We start from the raw sequence: 18,457 nt of genomic DNA, 5'->3' as shown, positions 1-18,457 counted from the left end.
CAAGCATTGTGGAATTGTCATTGTAAGGCTCAAGGTCAGTGGTTGCAGGCTTGATGCTATGTCTTATAACTCATATTAGCCATGTTGCAGCTCTTCAAATCCCAAATGAATTTTATGTACACCACAATGGTCATCCTTTGGGTTAACAATAAGACTACAAAGTAATGAAACACTGACCATACTTGAGAACAGAGGTCCTTTTCAACATTAAGTACTAGAATGCTAATAAGTGCAGAACAATCTGTACAGGTAAGTTTCCATAAACAGAGCGATTAATTCTGGTTATTCTGTCAATGAAAGTCAGAGCTAAATTTGCTTGCAAGAACCATAAAGGCCCCTAGCTAAGTTCCGGCGGTTGCATGGTCAGTTGGGCTCGGCTGGGCCGGCGCCTGGCGGGATCCGGGCTGTCCCGTCCGATACCGGGGATGTCCTGGAAGCGGGCGTGGATCTGCACCTGTGACAGCCGGCGTTTTCCCGGAATTTTCACCTCCACCTGACTGGGCCGCCTGGGAGAGGGCTTGGCCGTGTCGCTTGTACTGTTCTGTTGTGGAGCACTGGGAATATCGGCTATGCGGGCGCCGGTGGCCGTGTACATGATTGGGAACTCGGACTTGAGGTCTTTGACCACAGAACTAAGGTCAAGGGCAAACTGTTGGACCTGCAGGGGAGGAGGCGGAAAGGGTGGGGAGAGGGTTTTGAGAGAGCTACAGAAAAAGGATACAATCATTATGGTAGAAAGAGTGGATGGTCATGCAGGGTAGAAAGAGTGGATGGTCATGCAGGGAAAAAAGTATTGTGCACACTACGGGTAAGAGCTACTAAAAGGTAAGTAAGAGAAAAGAGATAGGAAGCAAAACGCTATATGGAAGAAAAATTGATTATCAGGCATGCAGAGTTGAGAGCCAAGATGGTGCTAGGCTGGATGGAGACAAGGTAGCCAAGGAGGGGATAGGCAGTTGGTGGATGCTGGGGAAAGAAAAGTAAGGTTCAGAGTGTCAAACAACCTCAGTTTGATTATAAAGATATGTCTGTACATCCTTTGAACAGAGGGATTTTTACGAAGATGAACCCCCGAAAATTGACGTCGTCCCTGCAGCAGTCTCGGCACGCTTGATCTCCTGTGTGATCTGAGTTAGATCCAAGATGAACGTCTGGATCTGGACAGTAACAAAGGAAATGTAGGATGGGTTACTAAAAGCACAATGTCAATCAATTGTACATCCCAAGCCAAGCTCCATATATGCCTTCCTTACTTTTCAGTCATTCTTTCTCTGGCAGAACCACCTGTTTTATTGCAAGAAAATTAATTTGTGTACAGAAATAGCATATAAAACCTTGAATAATCATGTCAATTACCGTCACAGATGAACTTTCGTTTGGAAAAAATATCTTGTCGACAAAAGCTATTTCTACTTTGCCCTGCTCCTAAGTATAATGCTTTACATCAATTGAAAAGTAACAATATCATTCTGTTGCCATCGAACCCCATACTAGCTACAAAAAGTTGATGCTCATTTAACCTAATGATTTATTTTAAAGCTACATGTATCTTCTTGGTTTTCATTAACCTTCTTCCTGCTGCCTAACTCATTAGGGAATTGGGTGCCAAACGGCTACTTTAGAGTGCTAATGGTCACTGTGCTGTATTTATATTGTGTTGTTGCAATTTCAATAAACAAAGAAAAAAAAAGAATAAGCATGTTTACCTTGCTCAGCTGCTCGTGTGTGTTCTCCATCTCCACAGCCTGTTTCAGGTGCTTGTTCACCAACTGGAACAGGTTATGTGTTGCCCTACACAAGCATAAAGATAGTGTTATTACTGATGCCATGTTTTACATGAAAAACAGAAGTCATGAATTATGATAAGGCTGCAAGATATGTGGGACAAATATGTTTAGTTCACATCATAATTATCTACATGAATAATAAGACGAAAATAATGATGTATAATCAGACACTTTCATGCCGGCATGATAGCTACACATGCTCATGCATGTAATGTAGATATGTCCAGCTTGTGGCCATCAATGTCAATGTTATGACCTTGCATACTCACATCTTGATTCTGCCCAACAGAAGTGTCTTCTTTGCAGCTGTATTCTTGATGTGGGTCCAAATGGCCTCCCTAGAAATGAAATAAAACAGGTTAGTATGTATCAAAAATATGGAATCATTATAGAATAAAACAAAATTAATGCAGAACAGCCCTACATTCATCTTTTGTCTGAAACTTTATTGGCATAATGGGCTCAATCCTTTAACAACAAGTGTACAGATATTTCTGAAGTGGAATGATTGTATATTATCAGTAACATCTTTGTTCTTTCAACAAATAAACTGGAAGAAATTTCAACTATTCTCCTTGTAAAATGGTTACAACGATTTACAAATTGCTTAGCTATTGGCAATGAAACAGGTGAAATAAAAACAATCGGATTGATTTTGACTTGCATAGACAGAGTCCAGACGTCTAATGATTCATGCCTAGATTAAGTCAGAAATACTAGTAGTTTGGTAGCATTTTTCCAGACCTAAAACACCAGGCATTTACATGTTTTGTATATGCTCTCTTGACAGAAGAGACCCAGTAAATCTGACTGAGGGTGGATACCTAGCTAACACCCATGTGCTATATAATAATTAGTTATGGCTATTTATTTGAGACAGTGAAAGAAAACTCAGATCATAACTTGAATATAATCTAAAAATACCAATGTCTTGACTGACCATTTGACCGCTGAGGCCTGAGCGTTGTCCAGCTGTGTCTGCAGATTGGCCAGCTCATTGTTGTAGGACATGATCTCGTTGTTCTTCTCCTCCAGGAACTTGGCCAGCCTCGCCTTCTCCTTCTCCATCGCATCCTGGTTCTTCTGTTCACGCTCAAGCAAGTCCTGAGGAAGGAGAATGTTTCAGTTACCTGCATTAAAAAAACCTGCAGTTCCAAAAGAAAGCTGCTTGGGGGCCAAAGCTCATGATCAGGGGGCCAAATTTATATCACTTCTTTCTTGGCACAAAGGCTTTCTATCACCCAAATGTCGTGACCATAGCATGTTTAGAATAGAGATATACATGTAGAAGCTGAAAGCTCTACTGCAGTACCCAAAAAAAGCCGCCAAGAGGCCAAAAATTTAATTGTTTTTTTTTTCATAGGTCAAGAGTCAAGTAGTAATAACCACATTCCAAACACATTTACAAGCACTCTGACACACAAACACAGTTACACACCAACACAGTGTGGCAGACAATTGCTACTTATACCTAAAATGTGAATGAAATTTTGTAATCCTTCCTAACATCATGCCACAGAAAAAACATTTCTTGCGTCTTTCAGCTATATTATATACACCCCACTTTGACCTCCAAATGCTGACCTCATGAGTGGTGACCAGGGTTCCATGACGGTCAATGACCTCCCGTATCTCGTGGAACTCCTCGGCCTGCTCAAGGACGCGCTCCAGGTAGCGGTGGTAGATAACATGCTTCTCCAGCCGTGACTGGACCTGGTCCCGCCCTTTACTCAGCTCTCCAACGTCTTCTGCTAACCTGTAAAGCAGTTCCAATGAAAATGCTTTTGATTAACATAAAAGTTGTGATTTTGGATTCAACGGAATGAACTACTGATGCTGCATTCAGTTTTAGTACATCTCTTTGAATTTTCAAGTCAACATTTAGGGTACCCAGAGCCCAGAGGAATTGTGGGATATGACGTTGCAACTTCGAGCAAACCTTTTGTCTTGGTGACCTGATGTACATGTATGTGCAAGTTGATCTACTAGTAATTACGAATACAGTCATGTTAGGTCAACTATAAGCAATATGTACTTACTTTGATATTTCTGAATCTTTCTGTTTACTTAATTTTTTCTCTTCCTCTGCTTTTTTGACTGCTCGAGCTCGTTTTGCATCATTTTCCTGTGGAGAAGTGAAAAAAAGGTTATAGTATGACACATAATACCCTGAACACATGCAATATGACAAGAAATAAAGAATCAATTGTGGTTTAAAAACTATCAAGCTTAAAATGTATTAAGATTTAATGACAGTAGTCAGATTCTATAAAAATAGTATGAAATTGACAAACCTTTAAGAATTTATCAAATTTGAGAAGTGACTCCTTGAGTTGATACTCTTTCCGTTCCAGTTCCTCCCGTCTCTGCTGCAGGCTCTCCATCTTCATCTGGAACTCCTGTATGATACCAAAACACTAACTTAGCAAAGCAGGATAGAACTCAGGTGGGATACCAATATTTCCCTGGTGTTCCAGTGTGTCAAAAATGTAAATTATTTATAAAACATGTAGGCTTTAAGATGTGAAACGTATTTCTTGCCTCTTTCTGCGCTGCGAGCGCCTGCTCAACTTCCTGCATCTCGCGCCGTTTCTCCAGCAGCCGGGTCGCGGGGGTCAGGTGGTCGTCCTCCCTCTCCGGCATTTTTCTGTGATGTAAAAAAGTCAAGAAATATGTAAGTTAAAACTCATCTCCGTTAATGTAAACTAACATGAAACAAGTTACAGAAATCCTAAAATTCTGTCAACTTGTCATTTAGTGCTATCTATCAACAATACACAGTCACATTACAGTATAATTGACTACCCTCTCTCGTTCCCGGACATGTATTCAATGAAGGAGCCGCTTCGGTCTAGCTGGACCTTGTTCGAAGGTCCAATTACTTGGGATCTACCGCGCACATGCGCGCGGCGATCCCATCACTATTATGGCATTTGCATACATAACTATACTAACTGTCATTTGACATGTCTGCAGCTGGCATGGATCCATCAGCTGAGAATCTAATTCTGCTACCTGGTGGGGTCAGTTTCAAAAAATATTATATTTTCAGAACTCATAACCACTTCGTTGGATAGCACAATTAAATCATATATTGTGACAATATTTTGATATTTTGTTGTTACAATGGCTTGGAAGAACATCTGGGATTCTAGTATATTGTTTTAAACACACACACACCAAGGAGGTTTAAATTCTTATCTAAAGTGCACACATAAACTTTGCAAAGAATTATGCAAGGAAGTGCATGCTGTTCTTCTTATGCAGATACGAGATTATCTCAAAATTTGCAAATATGGATTCTTAAGTATCCTACATATTATCTATTTTCATCACATACACATAAGCTAGGTAATAGGAGCTATATTTATGACACAAAAATATCCTAAATAAATTTTCTGCAAAGTTGAAGGACCTGAAAAACAGCCGCATCTTCTTTTATAAAACAGCAGAAAACTCTACTTACACGAGGAGTTTGTCCTCAAAAGTGGTCCTGAAGTATTCCTCTAGACTCACAGTCATCTTGGCAGTTAAGATTGGCCACGTAAGGACAGGAAAATGGACAAATTCTGGACAAAATGCCAGGAGAAACTTTGTATATGAACAACAAACCGCGGGGATCCTTTCTTCCGTAACAAATATGGCGGCCGTTGCTTGGTTACGAGCATGCTGGGACAATAACTTTGTTGTTTTTAGCAAGAAAAATATTTCAATTCATAGACTCTGCACAATCTATACGTATCAATAGTAGTTGCAAATTTTAAGTTAAAAACAACATTTTGTGTTTTATCTGTCCGAGTTGATGAAATCTAAAATGTAGTTATGAATACTCAGGTTAAAGGTCATATCAAAATTTTCAAGATGGCGGCGACCATGGGAAGGTTGACGAGTGTCTTGCGTCAGCAGGCAAATTCCACAGTTTGCAGGTATGTACGACGTATACAGGGCGTATGCGGGTCATTAATGACTGTCGGTATTTCTGGGGGTAATCTTCAGCAGTTTTGACAAGTTTAAGAACTGTTTGGCTGAGCAAGTTTTGTTCCCAGAGGGCATACCGCCTCTCCTCTCGCCACCGGAAAAAATAGATACAGTATAGTACGTTGGTTTATATGCAAAATGAATCAATTCCAAACATGAAGGTGCGATGGAATGCTTAACTTTCCACAATGTGATTGTTTACTTTATCAAAAGAATTGTAGTGTCTTCGGGTTGTAAGAAGTGGATGTATTTTTGCGGGGCGTTTTGTTGTTCTGAAGTTATTTGCTAATTGGAGGCGTTGTCCAAATACTGCTTTTTGATTGGTCGATTCAGTCATGACGCAAATGCAAATACCAGGGGACCCTCATTTTCCCTGGATGGCTGGCAGCCAATGTTTTGACAAATATAATGTGCAGTTTTCCAAGAAGCGAAATTATGATGATACTCTACATTGTGAAACATTTTGTTTTATTCCTGCTTTTTTGCCTCAAGAAAAGCAGATAGCTAGGATAGAGTATTGAAAGTTCACTTGTGGGATATTGGTGCCAAAACTGGACATTTTTTTTAGCAAAAAAAAATGTCAAAATGTTTTACATTTATAACAAGTAAAAATATTTTTACATTCTATGATATCACATTTGAAGTGTTTATCTATGGACAAAAGATAACAGTAAATCGGGAGTTTAACCTTTGTTTAACTACATGTACATGTAGTCCAGTACTCAAATCCTAAGTTAAACTAAAACCGATTTGTAAACAAAATGCCAGGGCAGTCATATGTCGTAAGAGGGCAACCTGGCACTAATGCAGCTGAGATATATCCGTATCAGATGACGTGTTTGAAGGGCTGAGGTTACAAAAGAGACCTATTTTAGAAATGTGTCAAGTCGTTTATACCTCAGAACTGTATGTAGTATGTACTTGTACTGAGGACAAGGTCACATTTATGTGTCTGTGAATAAATACGTGTATATAGAAATGACCAATGTCACATTGTCCTTCAGTTTTCTGCTGTTCAGTACAGACCCTGTTATAAGTTAGTAAGTCATGTAGTGTGTGTGTGTGTGTGTGTGTGTGTATGTGTATGAGTGAATGAATAGACAACCTTAAGTATCTGACTTGATGTGTATAACTAATTAAGAGTGCCTACTGATTAATATATGCATACATTACATTACGTACTACTGGAGGGTACTCTAACCAGTAGGGCTGTGTACCAGTACTAGTACACTTGGCTAACCTTGTTTAGCCTAGGTACAGGTCTGAAACTTTCATGCCAACTTGAACCTTGTTTCCTCCAGGCCCCTGTTCACATCTACAGCCGTACACGATGACAAGCCGGAGGGTGGCAAGAATTGGTTCACTAAGCTGTTCCCTGAGAAGATCCAGGCCCCCACAGACGCACACTCACGTCTGCTCACTGCCAAGGACCTAGTCTACGAGATGCAAAGTTAGTTCTGTGAATCTTTGAATGATTATAAGTTTGCTGTGGTTAGTGCTGCATACCTAAACCCTGGACCTGATCCGGACTGGACCTAACGTTTATTTATTTATTTATTTATTTATTTATTAAACTTCGTTTAGGTTCGGACTTGAAAAAAAATCTCTCGCTTATTTATACTCTCTTTTTTGTTTTTAATCATCTTAAACCTTCCTTAGATTGTGAAATTTGTACTGGAAAAATATAAGAACATTGCTGTTTTTGTGTTTATAACTGAATTTTTGTTTTACTACTGACTGTATATAATTTTGCATACAGTTGTCAAATTGCATGTAAAATATATGCCAAAATACAATTTTACACATAACAGGAAAACAAATATTTCTAGCACACATATGCCATGGTTTCAGGTCCAGGCTTATAAGTTATAAGTCTGGACCTGAATCTCTGGATCTAAATCCGGACCTGAACCTGAATACGGGTTTAAGGTACACAGCACTAGCTGTGGTTGTATTTTTGCAGTTACCTCTCTCTACTGTAAAACAATGACACTACATATACTATATGCTTTTCCATTTAGTTACTTGTAATTATAAATTCAATACTAGTTGTAATGAATAATGTTCAGAGTGTTCCTCATTGCGAGTATAACTACTTTTACTTCCTCTTCTTACCTCTTTTTTGTCTTCTTATTTCAGTCCACGATGTTAAGCCAGAGTATATGGAACAATATAAGGAAATGACGTAAGTAATTCATAATTTCACAAGTCTTTATCTAATTTGGTGTATACGTGTGTTTTTGCTTTGCTGATAGATCATTTTCAACCTATGATGATAAATAGCTTTGATATCAGATTGTATTGCATACACTATCAACTAGAAGATTGTAGCCTAGATTGAAGTAAAGTGTACATTGATATCTCTTCTTGTTTGACTTGTGTTATTTCCATCTGTCCTGTAGAGAAGAGTATTACCCCAGGATACACGAGTCCTCAGAGTTCCCAGGAGAGGTCAAGGGGTCCTGGTATACTGCCTTTGGGTACCAGGATCAAGCAGGTAAGTCAATGCCATACAAATACTGTAACAATACAATTTTTTTTGTTGTTGTCAGAATTAGGGTAGATAGTTGAGAATTATTATTACTTATCAAAACCTGCTGGACTCAAATGTGCTACAATGTGCAATATAAAGGTGATGATTGGTCAGAAGCTATATTTGTTTGTTTTGAAATTGAAAATACAAGATTTTGCATATTCTGTAGGACACAAACCCTCCCTGTCAGTGGCCTTAATGGTCCCTTTTACAAGCTAAACAAAAGAAATCAAGCACTAACAAGAGGCCAGTACGGAAGACACTATGAGAACTTGCATACTTAAGCAAAACAGAACAGTTTCAATTGAAACTTATACTTACTTTCTCCCATTACCAGTGCATCTATGGATATACAGAGATGGTTATGATGGGGTCACCAGAAGTGAAGAGGCCTTATTGGGTGACAAGGTAGGTCAGACTCTGCATTCTCTTGGTAAGGCTGAATCTCAATATGCAATTGTCACACTGCAAACAATGTCTTACTACTGTTAGTACTACTGTGTTGTTTCAACCATGAATACCTGCAAACTTAAAATGATTTATAATACACACTTCTAGTATTTTGAGAAATAGACTGATAAGTGACATATAAAAGTTACTAATTTAAAAACTTCATGCTATTAACATTCTTCTGTACTTAACATAAACAGGAGATGCGAGGATTTGTCGAGAAGCGTCAGAATATGCTGCGGGCTCGCAGCAACCAGCTGTTGTTAGAGTTCAGCTTCTGGGGGGAGCCACAGCCGCGGGAAGGCTTCAACGTGTACGAGATGAGAAGTTATCAACTTAAGGTAAAATTACTTTTTTGGCAACGCCTCAAGGGCAGACCCTTAAGTATGTATTAGTGTCCTATAGATTTGGTAACTCTTTCATTCTATTTCTTCTGAATTTGCTTTCGTTCTACCATTTTTAAGTTTACATATACCCACATATGCTTGAAATACCCACCTGAATTATGCAGAAGAAAATTTGCTATTGTAGGTAAAAAATAAAAATAACTTGATACACTGTATCGTGAAAAATTCAGTTCACTTGCTGCTATTGTTGCTACATGTATATGTTTTTTACATAATGAATTCATATTGTGAACTTATGATGTGCTAAGACATGAACAATTTAATTGAAATGCTGGTGGTATTGATTAAAGTGGATTTGTTTTTTTTCAGCCAGGGACGATGATTGAATGGGGAAATAACTGGTAAGTAAGAGTGACTGTTGCTGCATGTGTGTGTGTGTATGTGTGTGCTTCTACGTTTGTCTGGTCTATGTGTGATGCAATATTATCTTTTATGTGCCTCGGATAAAGTTAGCATCGATGGCAAGCAGTGCATGCATCTGTGTCAACCAAAAGTAAACAACATACAAAAGCAAGCAGTAAAATGCTGTCTTCCACATTGTGATTCCTGTACCACAAAAGAACAAAAGTAGAAGAAACATTCCTTAATTACTCCAAATAGTTCCTAACCATTCCAGACAGAAATTTAAATACATTGTATTAAGGCTGTTCAGAAAGATCATGGCTGTCATTTGTCAACAATGATAAACAGAATATTTTTGCAAGGAAGACTGCCATTCCAAAGGATTGAGTGGTGAAATGAAATGTGTCCAGCATGATATTAATAATTAGGAAACAACTTTCCTGAGGTTTGAAAGGTGACCAATGCATGCAACTGTTTTCTTTTGGAATTTCAATTATACCCCGTTTCCACTGAGACCATGACCGTTGACTAGTAGCTTGCATAGTCCAGTAGTTAACAACTCTGCCCTCTGAAGCAAGAGGTTTCGAGTTTGAATCCTGGATGTTATCAATCATGTGATATGCACACTACTGGAATGGGTCACAGTCCTTAAAGGACGTGAAGTAGAGCAAGTTACGTTGCTTGGTAGTTGATGTGCAGTGGAAAGGTGTCCAAAGAAATGCCATACTAGTCAATTTTATTAATATTAGATATCCAGAAGGAAATCAGTAAAAATTCCAACGTATCTTTTCTTTTCTGGTATTCTTGCTCTGTGTCTGCTGGCTTTATGTCTGCTATGTGTACTTTGGCCTTGGAACAGATGAAAGCCTGTATAGATGATGGTCTAGCGGTTCATGTTTGATTTGGAGGTCCTGGGTTTAAGATCCTGACAAGCCCTGACATTACACGAACTCCACTCAAATGAAAATGATTAGCTAGCTTCCGTTAGGACGTTGAAATGAGATCTCGTGTTTCAGGAGAGCCACAACTCGAGCACATTAAATAGGTCAGCTAAAATGGCTAAAATAGACAGAACCAGAACACGAGATATCAAAACCAAAAGTTCAGCTGCAGTACCAGCATGTGTCGTTAGGGTGTATAAAATCTAAGCATTTCAAGGTCTTGTGAATATCTATCCACATGCCAAATATCAAGCACATGCCAAATACATGTATGAGGATAATTCATCCAGGCATTGTTTAGTTATCTTGGGGACAGACATCTCCGTAATAAACAAACAGCAGTCACTACAATACCTCCATGTCACAGAGGTAATAAACGTGAAAATAACTACCAAAATATAAGTACTAGATTAGAATCCATGTCCCTGTGAGAAGTCCCCTCCCCCCAAACCTAGTGTTTAGAGGCGTCAGTACGACTTGTCCTGTCCAGCCTTAGCTGTAAGTATAACCTACCGTTCTCCCCCCAGGGCCAAGGCCGTCCCCACTAGAAGGGGTTATACAGAAAGGGAGGTCAATGACCTGAAGAAGCAACATGGAGCTGATTGGTAACAGAGTGCCGTAGCATTACTCCGTGTTCAACCCCTGCATGTTTGCTGTTTTTTTTCCAGCATCCGTTTCTGCAGACTTTGAATAGACTGATGTTTCTGCTTATTTCAAAGTGGGGAAAATTAGATACTATTTATCATATAAAGATTTGATGGGGGAATAAGTATGCAAAGAATGTAGAAAACCAGAATATCAACTTTTGGGCACAAATGTATGAGCCAATATTTAGATTTTTTATATATACCGCTAACAGCTCAGCCTCTATGCTTCAACCCCAAAGAACAGGTCATGCTGTAATTTGATGCAAATGTAGACACAACCAATTCAATTTCTTTGTTGTAGGATTTGTTGCTTGGTTGAGGACAAGATTTGTTTTATTTTTTATTTGCTGTAACCTTATGATCTATGATTTTGTGCAAAATCCGATAACCATTAGTAAATAAAATGGGCGTCGCCTTGTGAAGATTATTTACTGTAGAAAAAGATAATCGGAAACATCAGATCTTTTTTGCATGTTCTGCAGTTTTCCCAACAACCAAGAGTTGATGTTTTACTCACATCGGCATATTTCCTGCCATTTCAGAATTGTTTTCTACCCCTAAAGTTTCAACTTGTAGCACACAGAAGCATGCACTGCTTGACAGCAATGTTCCATATATGACCACCCTGTCCTGATAATGGAACAGGCCAAATGTATCATCAAACAAGTGTGATACTTTGGCCTGTCCACTTCAGGAATGCGGAGGTGAAGGGCTCAGTTCAGAATGTTTTAAACTAAAGGTTCTTTTCTTGCTATGTGATTTTCTGGAATGACTGGTTACAGTTTCTTAGCATGTTACCTGCCAAGAAAGTTGGTTGATTTCTCCTTTGTACCAGGTCTTCGGTTGAAGTGCCCCAAGATGTTTTTTACTTTCTAACACATAAATAACTCCTCAAAGTGCTGAATACAACAATGTACATGTACATGTACTAGTTTTTGCTTCAAGTCAAACTTTATCCATTTTATATGTAAAAGATTCAAATAAGCTCATCTTGGTGAGAAATTGAAAAGGTCCTTCATCTTTGTATGAGCCTAAATTGGCTATTGTCCATAGTAGTCACTTTTGACTTTAGTAAATTGTGGTTTACTACCCCAAGGGCCAGCAGCTATTGGTCCAACCTCCAAATCAATTAGAAATGCCTCTCAGATTTATGTACAGCTTTATTTTTCCAAGAGATGGACTAACTTACACTGCAACCTTTGACCCAGGGCTCGCGGTATCCAGCATCGTCAGGAGAACAGCGAGGCTGTTGGCGGATTCTTCTCCCAGATCGGTCCTCTGTACTGTGTGCACCATCTCTGGGGTAAGTTAAAGTCCTTATCTCCACCGTATAGCGTATTGAGCGGTGTTCAGCTGTTTCTATAGCCCTTAGGCCACCCATTTGTGTACATGCTCTACGGCAGGGGGGCTAGTCAACTGAGAATAGTGTGCGTTCAATTTTTCCCAAGTGCTGATAGTCTAGAAGGAGAAACCTTATCCATAGTGCATCATACCTAAAAATGATCATGAGACAGAGACACCAAGCTGTCATACTATACTGGTCTCTTCTGAGAATCTCTTCCTAGACTAAGTGCTAAGCAGAGAAAGCACTATGTACCCTTTCTAAAGTCTTTGGTATAACTCCTTCAGACATACTTTGGCAATACGATAGAGGCCAAACAGACTCATCCCTGGCTCTTCCCATTGCTTCATTTAATCATATTACATCTTACAGTCAAGTATAAAGTTGATGTGTTTAATGCCTACAGATTAATTTTGCACTGGTGTTTAGTTTGGAAGTTTCCCTTTGCAGCGTACAAAGATTTACAAGCACGTAAAGCAACCCGCGAGTCTGCTTGGAGGAAGCCAGGCTGGGATCAGTGTGTATCATATACAGGTAGGAACAGTTGTTTTTTGCAGCTGTCTCGACTACTGTTTTAGTCATGGTACTGCCTCTAATGCTGCTACAGGTATGATGTATGCTGTTTCTTCCTTGCTTCATTTATTGGTTTGATTGATGAAGCTAAGGTTGCCCAACTACATGTGGTGGTCAAGCCTCATTATACGTAGCCAGAATGGATAGATTTTTAGCCAGTGCATATACCAGGTCGAACCCCTACTTTTTTTCGATGCTGTTTGTTGCTGTACCTATTGCTGTCCCTGCTGCTGGTGTTCTACTTCCTGCTGTAGCAATTCCTGTCCTTGGTGCTGAAAGTGCCTTTGTTGTTATTTGCTTTCACATGGATGTCTTGCTATTCTTCTTCTGTAGCTTCTGTAATGTTTGTGTAATTGATAGACAATCAATTGGCATTTGATACCTAGAATATAAGCTCTGATCGGTTCAAAGTCGCACGGTTCACTTTTTTACGACACTTTCTATTTTGCCACAGTGCCACTGATTCGCAAGATGGAGTCCCGTGTGATGCACCCTGCTCCGTTCTCCCCTCTGCAGTAATGGAATCACCCAGGAGGAGGAAATACATCTTAACCAATCAGAAACTCAAAATCATCTCCCCCCTCCCCCACATTGTAATAAACATCTGCATGTATTTTGGATCAGTCCATTGTGCAGCTAGGGGCCGAGCTGCAGCCATGTGTGAAAAGGTTTAAAATGCTGCATGTCCTTTCTTGAAAATTCTTAGACAAATGGTATGATCCAACAAGGTACCATTTTGCTGTACAATTGTAATTGAACATGTACATGTTCTAGGCACGTGCCATGTAATACAATAGATAAAGCTAGTTTACCCCCCTCCCCTCTACAAACATCTTATCGTTTGATCTCTTAAAGGTTTGATAAAATGTCGGAGGAAAATATCACCCACTTGAGTTTATGATTATAATTTCTTAATAACATTAGAAGTTGTTTATGTTCTCAACAGATGGTTCCCTTCTAAAGATTTTTAGTATTTGCAAGTATCAGTTGTCTTGGGGAAATGCAATAGTTAAGTCTGCATAAGCTGTCAGAAATTTTAGTTTATCATTGGACTGCATATAAAAATGATACTTGTTACCTTAAGCTGATACAAGCAAGTTTTCACATGTTTTGCAGTACTTTTTGGCAATGCCTCTGGGGCACAGCCACTCTCATGCTATGCATGTGTACTTGATATGTTAATTTGATTTAAGTTTAAACTTGTTTTTGGATACACCACAAAGTGTTTGCATTGTTTCTTTGGCTAAAGTCTGAAGAATGTTTGCACCATGCAAAAGTGAAAATCATAAAACTTAAAAGGTACTCATTGACAAGAAGGTGGGGGTGGTTATGTGTTAGGATCCTAGTCTGATGTACAAAAAGTGTGAACTTAATGGTGGTTAATAGCTTGGGGTATAGCGTTACAAACACTAAATAGAAACATCTGAGCTGGGGTTAGTTTCTATCCGTGCTTGCAAATGGGCGTTGCGATATATAAAAAATTGAATTAACCTTGGTAGTTTTGTGGGATATTAGTGCAACACACTTTCATCCTTTGATGATGCAAGACTATGCTGTTTCAAAAATAAAGTTACCATCATCAATGGGTACTACCTACAGCTTAAACCAATTCAGGCTGCTTCATTTTGTTGCTAGCTGGGTGGTAACAGCTAGAACTTGTGGCCAATACAGTTTGATTTGCAAAGCTACATTCTGTTTGTTTCCTCCTTTGTTAGGACAGTTCCTACCGTAAGACATGTTAAATTAACCCTCTTCCTGCTTAGAGCTGTTTTTACAAATACAGATGTGATGCATGACGAAGTTCACAGCAGGAAAAGGGTTAACACCTGTGGGAAATTTGACACTCAGGTCAATATTTATATCAACATACATGTTTGGACTTTTTTTGAATTCTTAAGAAGTATTGCAACAAGGGAAGAAAGCTTTCATAGGAATCATAACAGCTGTTGAAGAAAGCTCTAGTTGCCAAGATCTGTGCAAATGAGAGGAGCTCAAAAACATGTGTATAGAAACTAGTACTGGTTTGGTCAAAGTGTTGAAGAAAGCGTGATTAAAGTATTGTCAAGGCAGCTGCAGAAAGTAAAGGTAGAGGTTCTACAACAGTAATTTTGAAGAGTAGAGTTTTGTAGCAGATATTAATAAGTCAGTTTGAAGACTTGAGATATTTTCCCAACAGAACTGTTAGGTTATTGTAACTTAGCACTTGGAATAAGATATAGTTTCCTTCTATAGAAGGAGGTTAAAGTTCTATACGTAGGTGTGACGAATTGGTGTAATACCATTCTCTCCCGCCAGGATGCGCTCGTGCTTGGACGGCGAAATCGTCGCCGTCATCCAGACAATTATCACAAGCGCACACTAGCGGGAGAGGATGGTACTGTTTGTTACAAGATACGTGGGACTATATTGGCACAAGGGTTAATGAGCATCAAGTGATTATGTTGGAGAATTCTTCACCAACTGGCCAAACATGTTAACATATTTCAAAGAAAAAGAAAGGCACAAATTCTTAACCAAGAAAAAAACTTTTAGCAGACTACAAAGGGTTAATTTTAAGTGTAAACAGCAGGTGTATCAATGTGGACGGTTACAGCCTTAGTCGTGTTCTTCATTCAAGAAGGGATGATTTTATAAGGATGTGTGCTTCGGTGCAAATAAATGTCACAACGTAGTCTTGTCAATTTTATTGTAGCTTCCGTTCTTGTGAGTGAGGTAGCTCTGGTTTGAAGTTAAAACACGAGGACATTATATTTTGCACCCAGAGTCTATGAAGAGTATACATTCTGTCGATTGTAAACCTCTTCGTGAGTAAGGATGTACATGTTATTTCAAACACGACGTTGTGTATTGCATAAAAGTGGACAAAATGGAAACTTCACACTGGTGTAGCTGCAAGATACTTGTCCCGTTCAACACCCTGACACAGAAGACATAATTCCCTCCAATCTGATTGTGTTACAAACAGGAAATTTCAACTTGGCAAGGTCTGGTTGGGGTCATGACCATGAAACGTTTTAAAACTTGTTCTAAACATGGGGCGTGGCGAAGGATATTGTTAACTGGATCGAATGAACGAAAAGGCTATTTTATCTCCAAAACACAGCGACTGACGTGGTTACTAAGGAAACTAGTCCCACAGTTACGGTTAACGTCACATCCACCGGCAACTCAGTTGCTGTCCATGACGTTCGATGCCTTCTGTCTTTGAGTTGTTCTGACGAAATCCGCAGTTCAAGAAAGATCTTGAGGGACGACGTGCATCTCTTCACAGGGTTATAGCCTGCTTCAGATGAGATTATTCAGAGTTCCCCCGTATTATGCCCGGCCCGCCGCTTGTGTATCGCCAGGAACGACCCTGGCGTACCGGCCTGCGGTCCGTCCTTCTTGCCGCGTTAATCAGACACTCCCCCTCCAGTTGTTGGAGGGAAGGTTACCAGCCAATCAGATACTCCCCTTCCTGTACATGTTGTTGGAGGGAAAGTTACCAGCCAATCACGCCGCTTACGGCCAAGAGTCGATGTGATTGGCTGGTAACATTCCCTCCAACAACAGGAAGGGGAGGGAATATCTGATTGGCTGACTGCTGACCAGCACTAACACATGTACAGCGAAAAGCGGATCACAGACTGGTGTGCTTTAGCCCTTGCTTGATACATACAGGCAGCGTGTCTGGCAAGAAGAGGATGATGTCTTGGCTCCAACATTCCTACGGTAAATTCACACAGAGACGCCTTTGAGAATCCCAGGGGAAAACACTGTTGTTGCATTTGCTGGGCGAACAACTTCTACGTTCAAGGCGGCAGCCAGACGAGAGAGAGCCCGGCGAACTCCCTGTCCACACCGTTCACACGGCCACGCTTGCAGGACAGCTCGAAGTGGATCTTGGACCCGGACTCCACAGGAACTGTTCCCGCCACCGTCATGCCCGCCCAACGGGACAGGGTGTTACCCTGAACCTGCCGCAAAACGGGCTGGGTGTCGCGAATCGCAAGTCCCTGTGTGGTGTGGAGTAGAGTAAACGTACATGTAAAGAATAGAATAATTCATAGACGGCATAACATGTAGAATTAAGTTTCAGAGCGTACAAATTGATATCGATGAACAGCTATTCATATATATATATATACAATTTCAAGATCGCCCATAGACTTTTTAACATGTGCATAGCACTGATTGGATAGAATATGTCATGATCGATGATGTTGGCATCCTGCAGGTATAAGTATGCAATGAAAGTCTTACCCTATAGAAGACAGTTATAGCAGCATAATCACAAGAGTGCAGCATTCTCAGATGGCATTCCATGCTCACTCTCCCGGCGGAGTGGAAACTGAGCACCCCGTCTGGTAACAGTGTCACGTCCCGTGGTCGCGTGTTGATCTGCTCCGCAAATCTCAATCTAGTAGACTGGGCTAGTCCTGCCAGGACACGGGCGTGTTCTAACTGTGCTTTCAGCACGGAGGAGTGTTTATGGGGGATCCATAACACGTTAAGTGCGCTTAGTCCGTGCATAGCGCTGTAAAAGTGTACATCACAACGTTTTGCGGCTTGGACGACCACAAATATCCTGTCAGAAGTCTGTATGGGAAAGTGGGATTGGACCTGAATAGACATGTATTCCCCCCGAATCCCTCCTACAAATTGTTTATCGGCGACTATATCCTGTTTGTCTCTTCTGATCATGATGGAGACTGAAATTCCCGCGTTTAGACAAGTCCCGCGCAGGTATACCGCTTGGGTGAAAGATAGCTTCACATTCCCGCCAACCGATACGGCCACGTCTCCGTAAACGACTTTCAGTAGGTAAGAATCAGAAACTGTTGTGAGTTTGAATTCAAGGCGCCATTCCGTTTTCCCCGTCCGTTGAACGAGTTCTTTCGCCCGTGCGGTTAGTAGGACGGCGCCGGTGGCATGAGCGAGCCATAGAACACTTGATGACGTCAAGGGCGCTTCGAATGACGTCATCTCCCTGTCGTTCCGCCCTCGAAGGTACATGGCCTGTCGCCTGAGCATCACGGGAGGACAGAGGCCGTGGCGGTCCCGAAGCCTGAGTGATATCGGTGCACCGGCGCCTACCCTCCCCGCAGCAGTAATGGACGCCCCCTCCTGGGCCTCCCCGCTCACACGTCTGGTCGATCCCTCCCGTGGAACCGCTCTTCCGACGTGTAACCAGGTGGATTGGAAGTAGGTTCCGCCCAGCTGGAGGGACAGTTCCATGTGTCCCTTGCAGGGGTAGGGCAGCGGGTAGGTGTAGTCGGCCCAGACGAACCCGCTCTCCCCCGTCTGCACCATGGTCTTCTCCAGTGGCTCCGAGAAAGAGCTGTCGTTGATATGGTTACTTGGGAGCATGCGCAGCTGGACTGCAGGCCCTGAAGAAACCTCCCTACATAGTGAACAGAAGGACAGTAAATATTAGAAGAAAATACAGTGTCTTTGAAAGTGCTCTATTCGCAATCG

The 18,457-nt window shown here is 40.7% G+C and overlaps 3 protein-coding genes across 4 annotated transcripts; 1 reads left to right on the top strand and 2 right to left on the bottom strand.

The window, feature by feature from the left end:
- Positions 1-652: 652 nt before the first annotated feature.
- Positions 653-5,434, bottom strand: LOC136446329 (coiled-coil domain-containing protein 42 homolog). Its single transcript, XM_066444683.1, has 9 exons — positions 5,254-5,434; positions 4,329-4,434; positions 4,082-4,186; positions 3,827-3,912; positions 3,372-3,543; positions 2,728-2,891; positions 2,057-2,125; positions 1,707-1,791; positions 653-1,157 (listed from the first exon to the last, which is right to left on the bottom strand). The coding sequence occupies exons 1-9, from the start codon at positions 5,307-5,309 to the stop codon at positions 1,056-1,058; spliced, it is 945 nt and encodes a 314-aa protein (XP_066300780.1). The 5' UTR covers positions 5,310-5,434; the 3' UTR covers positions 653-1,055.
- A 147-nt stretch (positions 5,435-5,581) lies between these two features.
- Positions 5,582-14,222, top strand: LOC136446313 (protein NipSnap homolog 1-like). 2 transcript variants are annotated; one of them, XM_066444668.1, is made up of 11 exons: positions 5,582-5,713; positions 7,067-7,215; positions 7,905-7,950; positions 8,168-8,262; positions 8,636-8,706; positions 8,949-9,089; positions 9,465-9,496; positions 10,966-11,043; positions 12,294-12,388; positions 12,878-12,961; positions 13,455-14,222. In XM_066444668.1, exons 1-11 carry the CDS (start codon positions 5,610-5,612, stop codon positions 13,517-13,519), a joined length of 960 nt encoding a protein of 319 aa, XP_066300765.1. In that variant the 5' UTR covers positions 5,582-5,609; the 3' UTR covers positions 13,520-14,222. The 2 variants fall into 2 exon arrangements, with proteins under 2 accessions (XP_066300765.1, XP_066300772.1); XM_066444675.1 differs by lacking the exon at positions 10,966-11,043.
- Positions 14,223-15,669: 1,447 nt separating this feature from the next.
- LOC136446304 (uncharacterized) lies at positions 15,670-18,379 on the bottom strand. Its single transcript, XM_066444659.1, has 2 exons — positions 17,243-18,379; positions 15,670-16,995 (listed from the first exon to the last, which is right to left on the bottom strand). The coding sequence occupies exons 1-2, from the start codon at positions 18,347-18,349 to the stop codon at positions 16,792-16,794; spliced, it is 1,311 nt and encodes a 436-aa protein (XP_066300756.1). The 5' UTR covers positions 18,350-18,379; the 3' UTR covers positions 15,670-16,791.
- Between the last annotated feature and the right edge of the window lie 78 nt (positions 18,380-18,457).

This window comes from Branchiostoma lanceolatum, chromosome 1, assembly GCF_035083965.1.
Source record: "Branchiostoma lanceolatum isolate klBraLanc5 chromosome 1, klBraLanc5.hap2, whole genome shotgun sequence".
Classification (NCBI taxonomy): Eukaryota; Metazoa; Chordata; class Leptocardii; order Amphioxiformes; family Branchiostomatidae; genus Branchiostoma; species Branchiostoma lanceolatum.
The sequence above is the reverse complement of the archived record's forward strand: the minus strand, read 5'-3'. Positions and strand labels throughout refer to the sequence as shown.

Excerpts from the sequence above, each read along its gene's own strand:
- LOC136446329 (XM_066444683.1), bottom strand. The coding sequence starts at position 5,309 with ATGACTGTGAGTCTAGAGGAATACTTCAGGACCACTTTTGAGGACAAA. Across the intron at positions 4,187-4,328 it reads CGCTCGCAGCGCAGAAAGAG|GAGTTCCAGATGAAGATGGA; the intron begins GCAAGAAATACG and ends GGTATCATACAG. Across the intron at positions 3,544-3,826 it reads AAAGATTCAGAAATATCAAA|GTTAGCAGAAGACGTTGGAG; the intron begins GTAAGTACATAT and ends ACTGCTTTACAG.
- LOC136446313 (XM_066444668.1), top strand. The coding sequence starts at position 5,610 with ATGAATACTCAGGTTAAAGGTCATATCAAAATTTTCAAGATGGCGGCG. Across the intron at positions 7,216-7,904 it reads CCTAGTCTACGAGATGCAAA|TCCACGATGTTAAGCCAGAG; the intron begins GTTAGTTCTGTG and ends TTCTTATTTCAG. Across the intron at positions 9,090-9,464 it reads TGAGAAGTTATCAACTTAAG|CCAGGGACGATGATTGAATG; the intron begins GTAAAATTACTT and ends GTTTTTTTTCAG.
- LOC136446304 (XM_066444659.1), bottom strand. The coding sequence starts at position 18,349 with ATGCTCCCAAGTAACCATATCAACGACAGCTCTTTCTCGGAGCCACTG. Across the intron at positions 16,996-17,242 it reads CTATAACTGTCTTCTATAGG|GGACTTGCGATTCGCGACAC; the intron begins GTAAGACTTTCA and ends CACACCACACAG.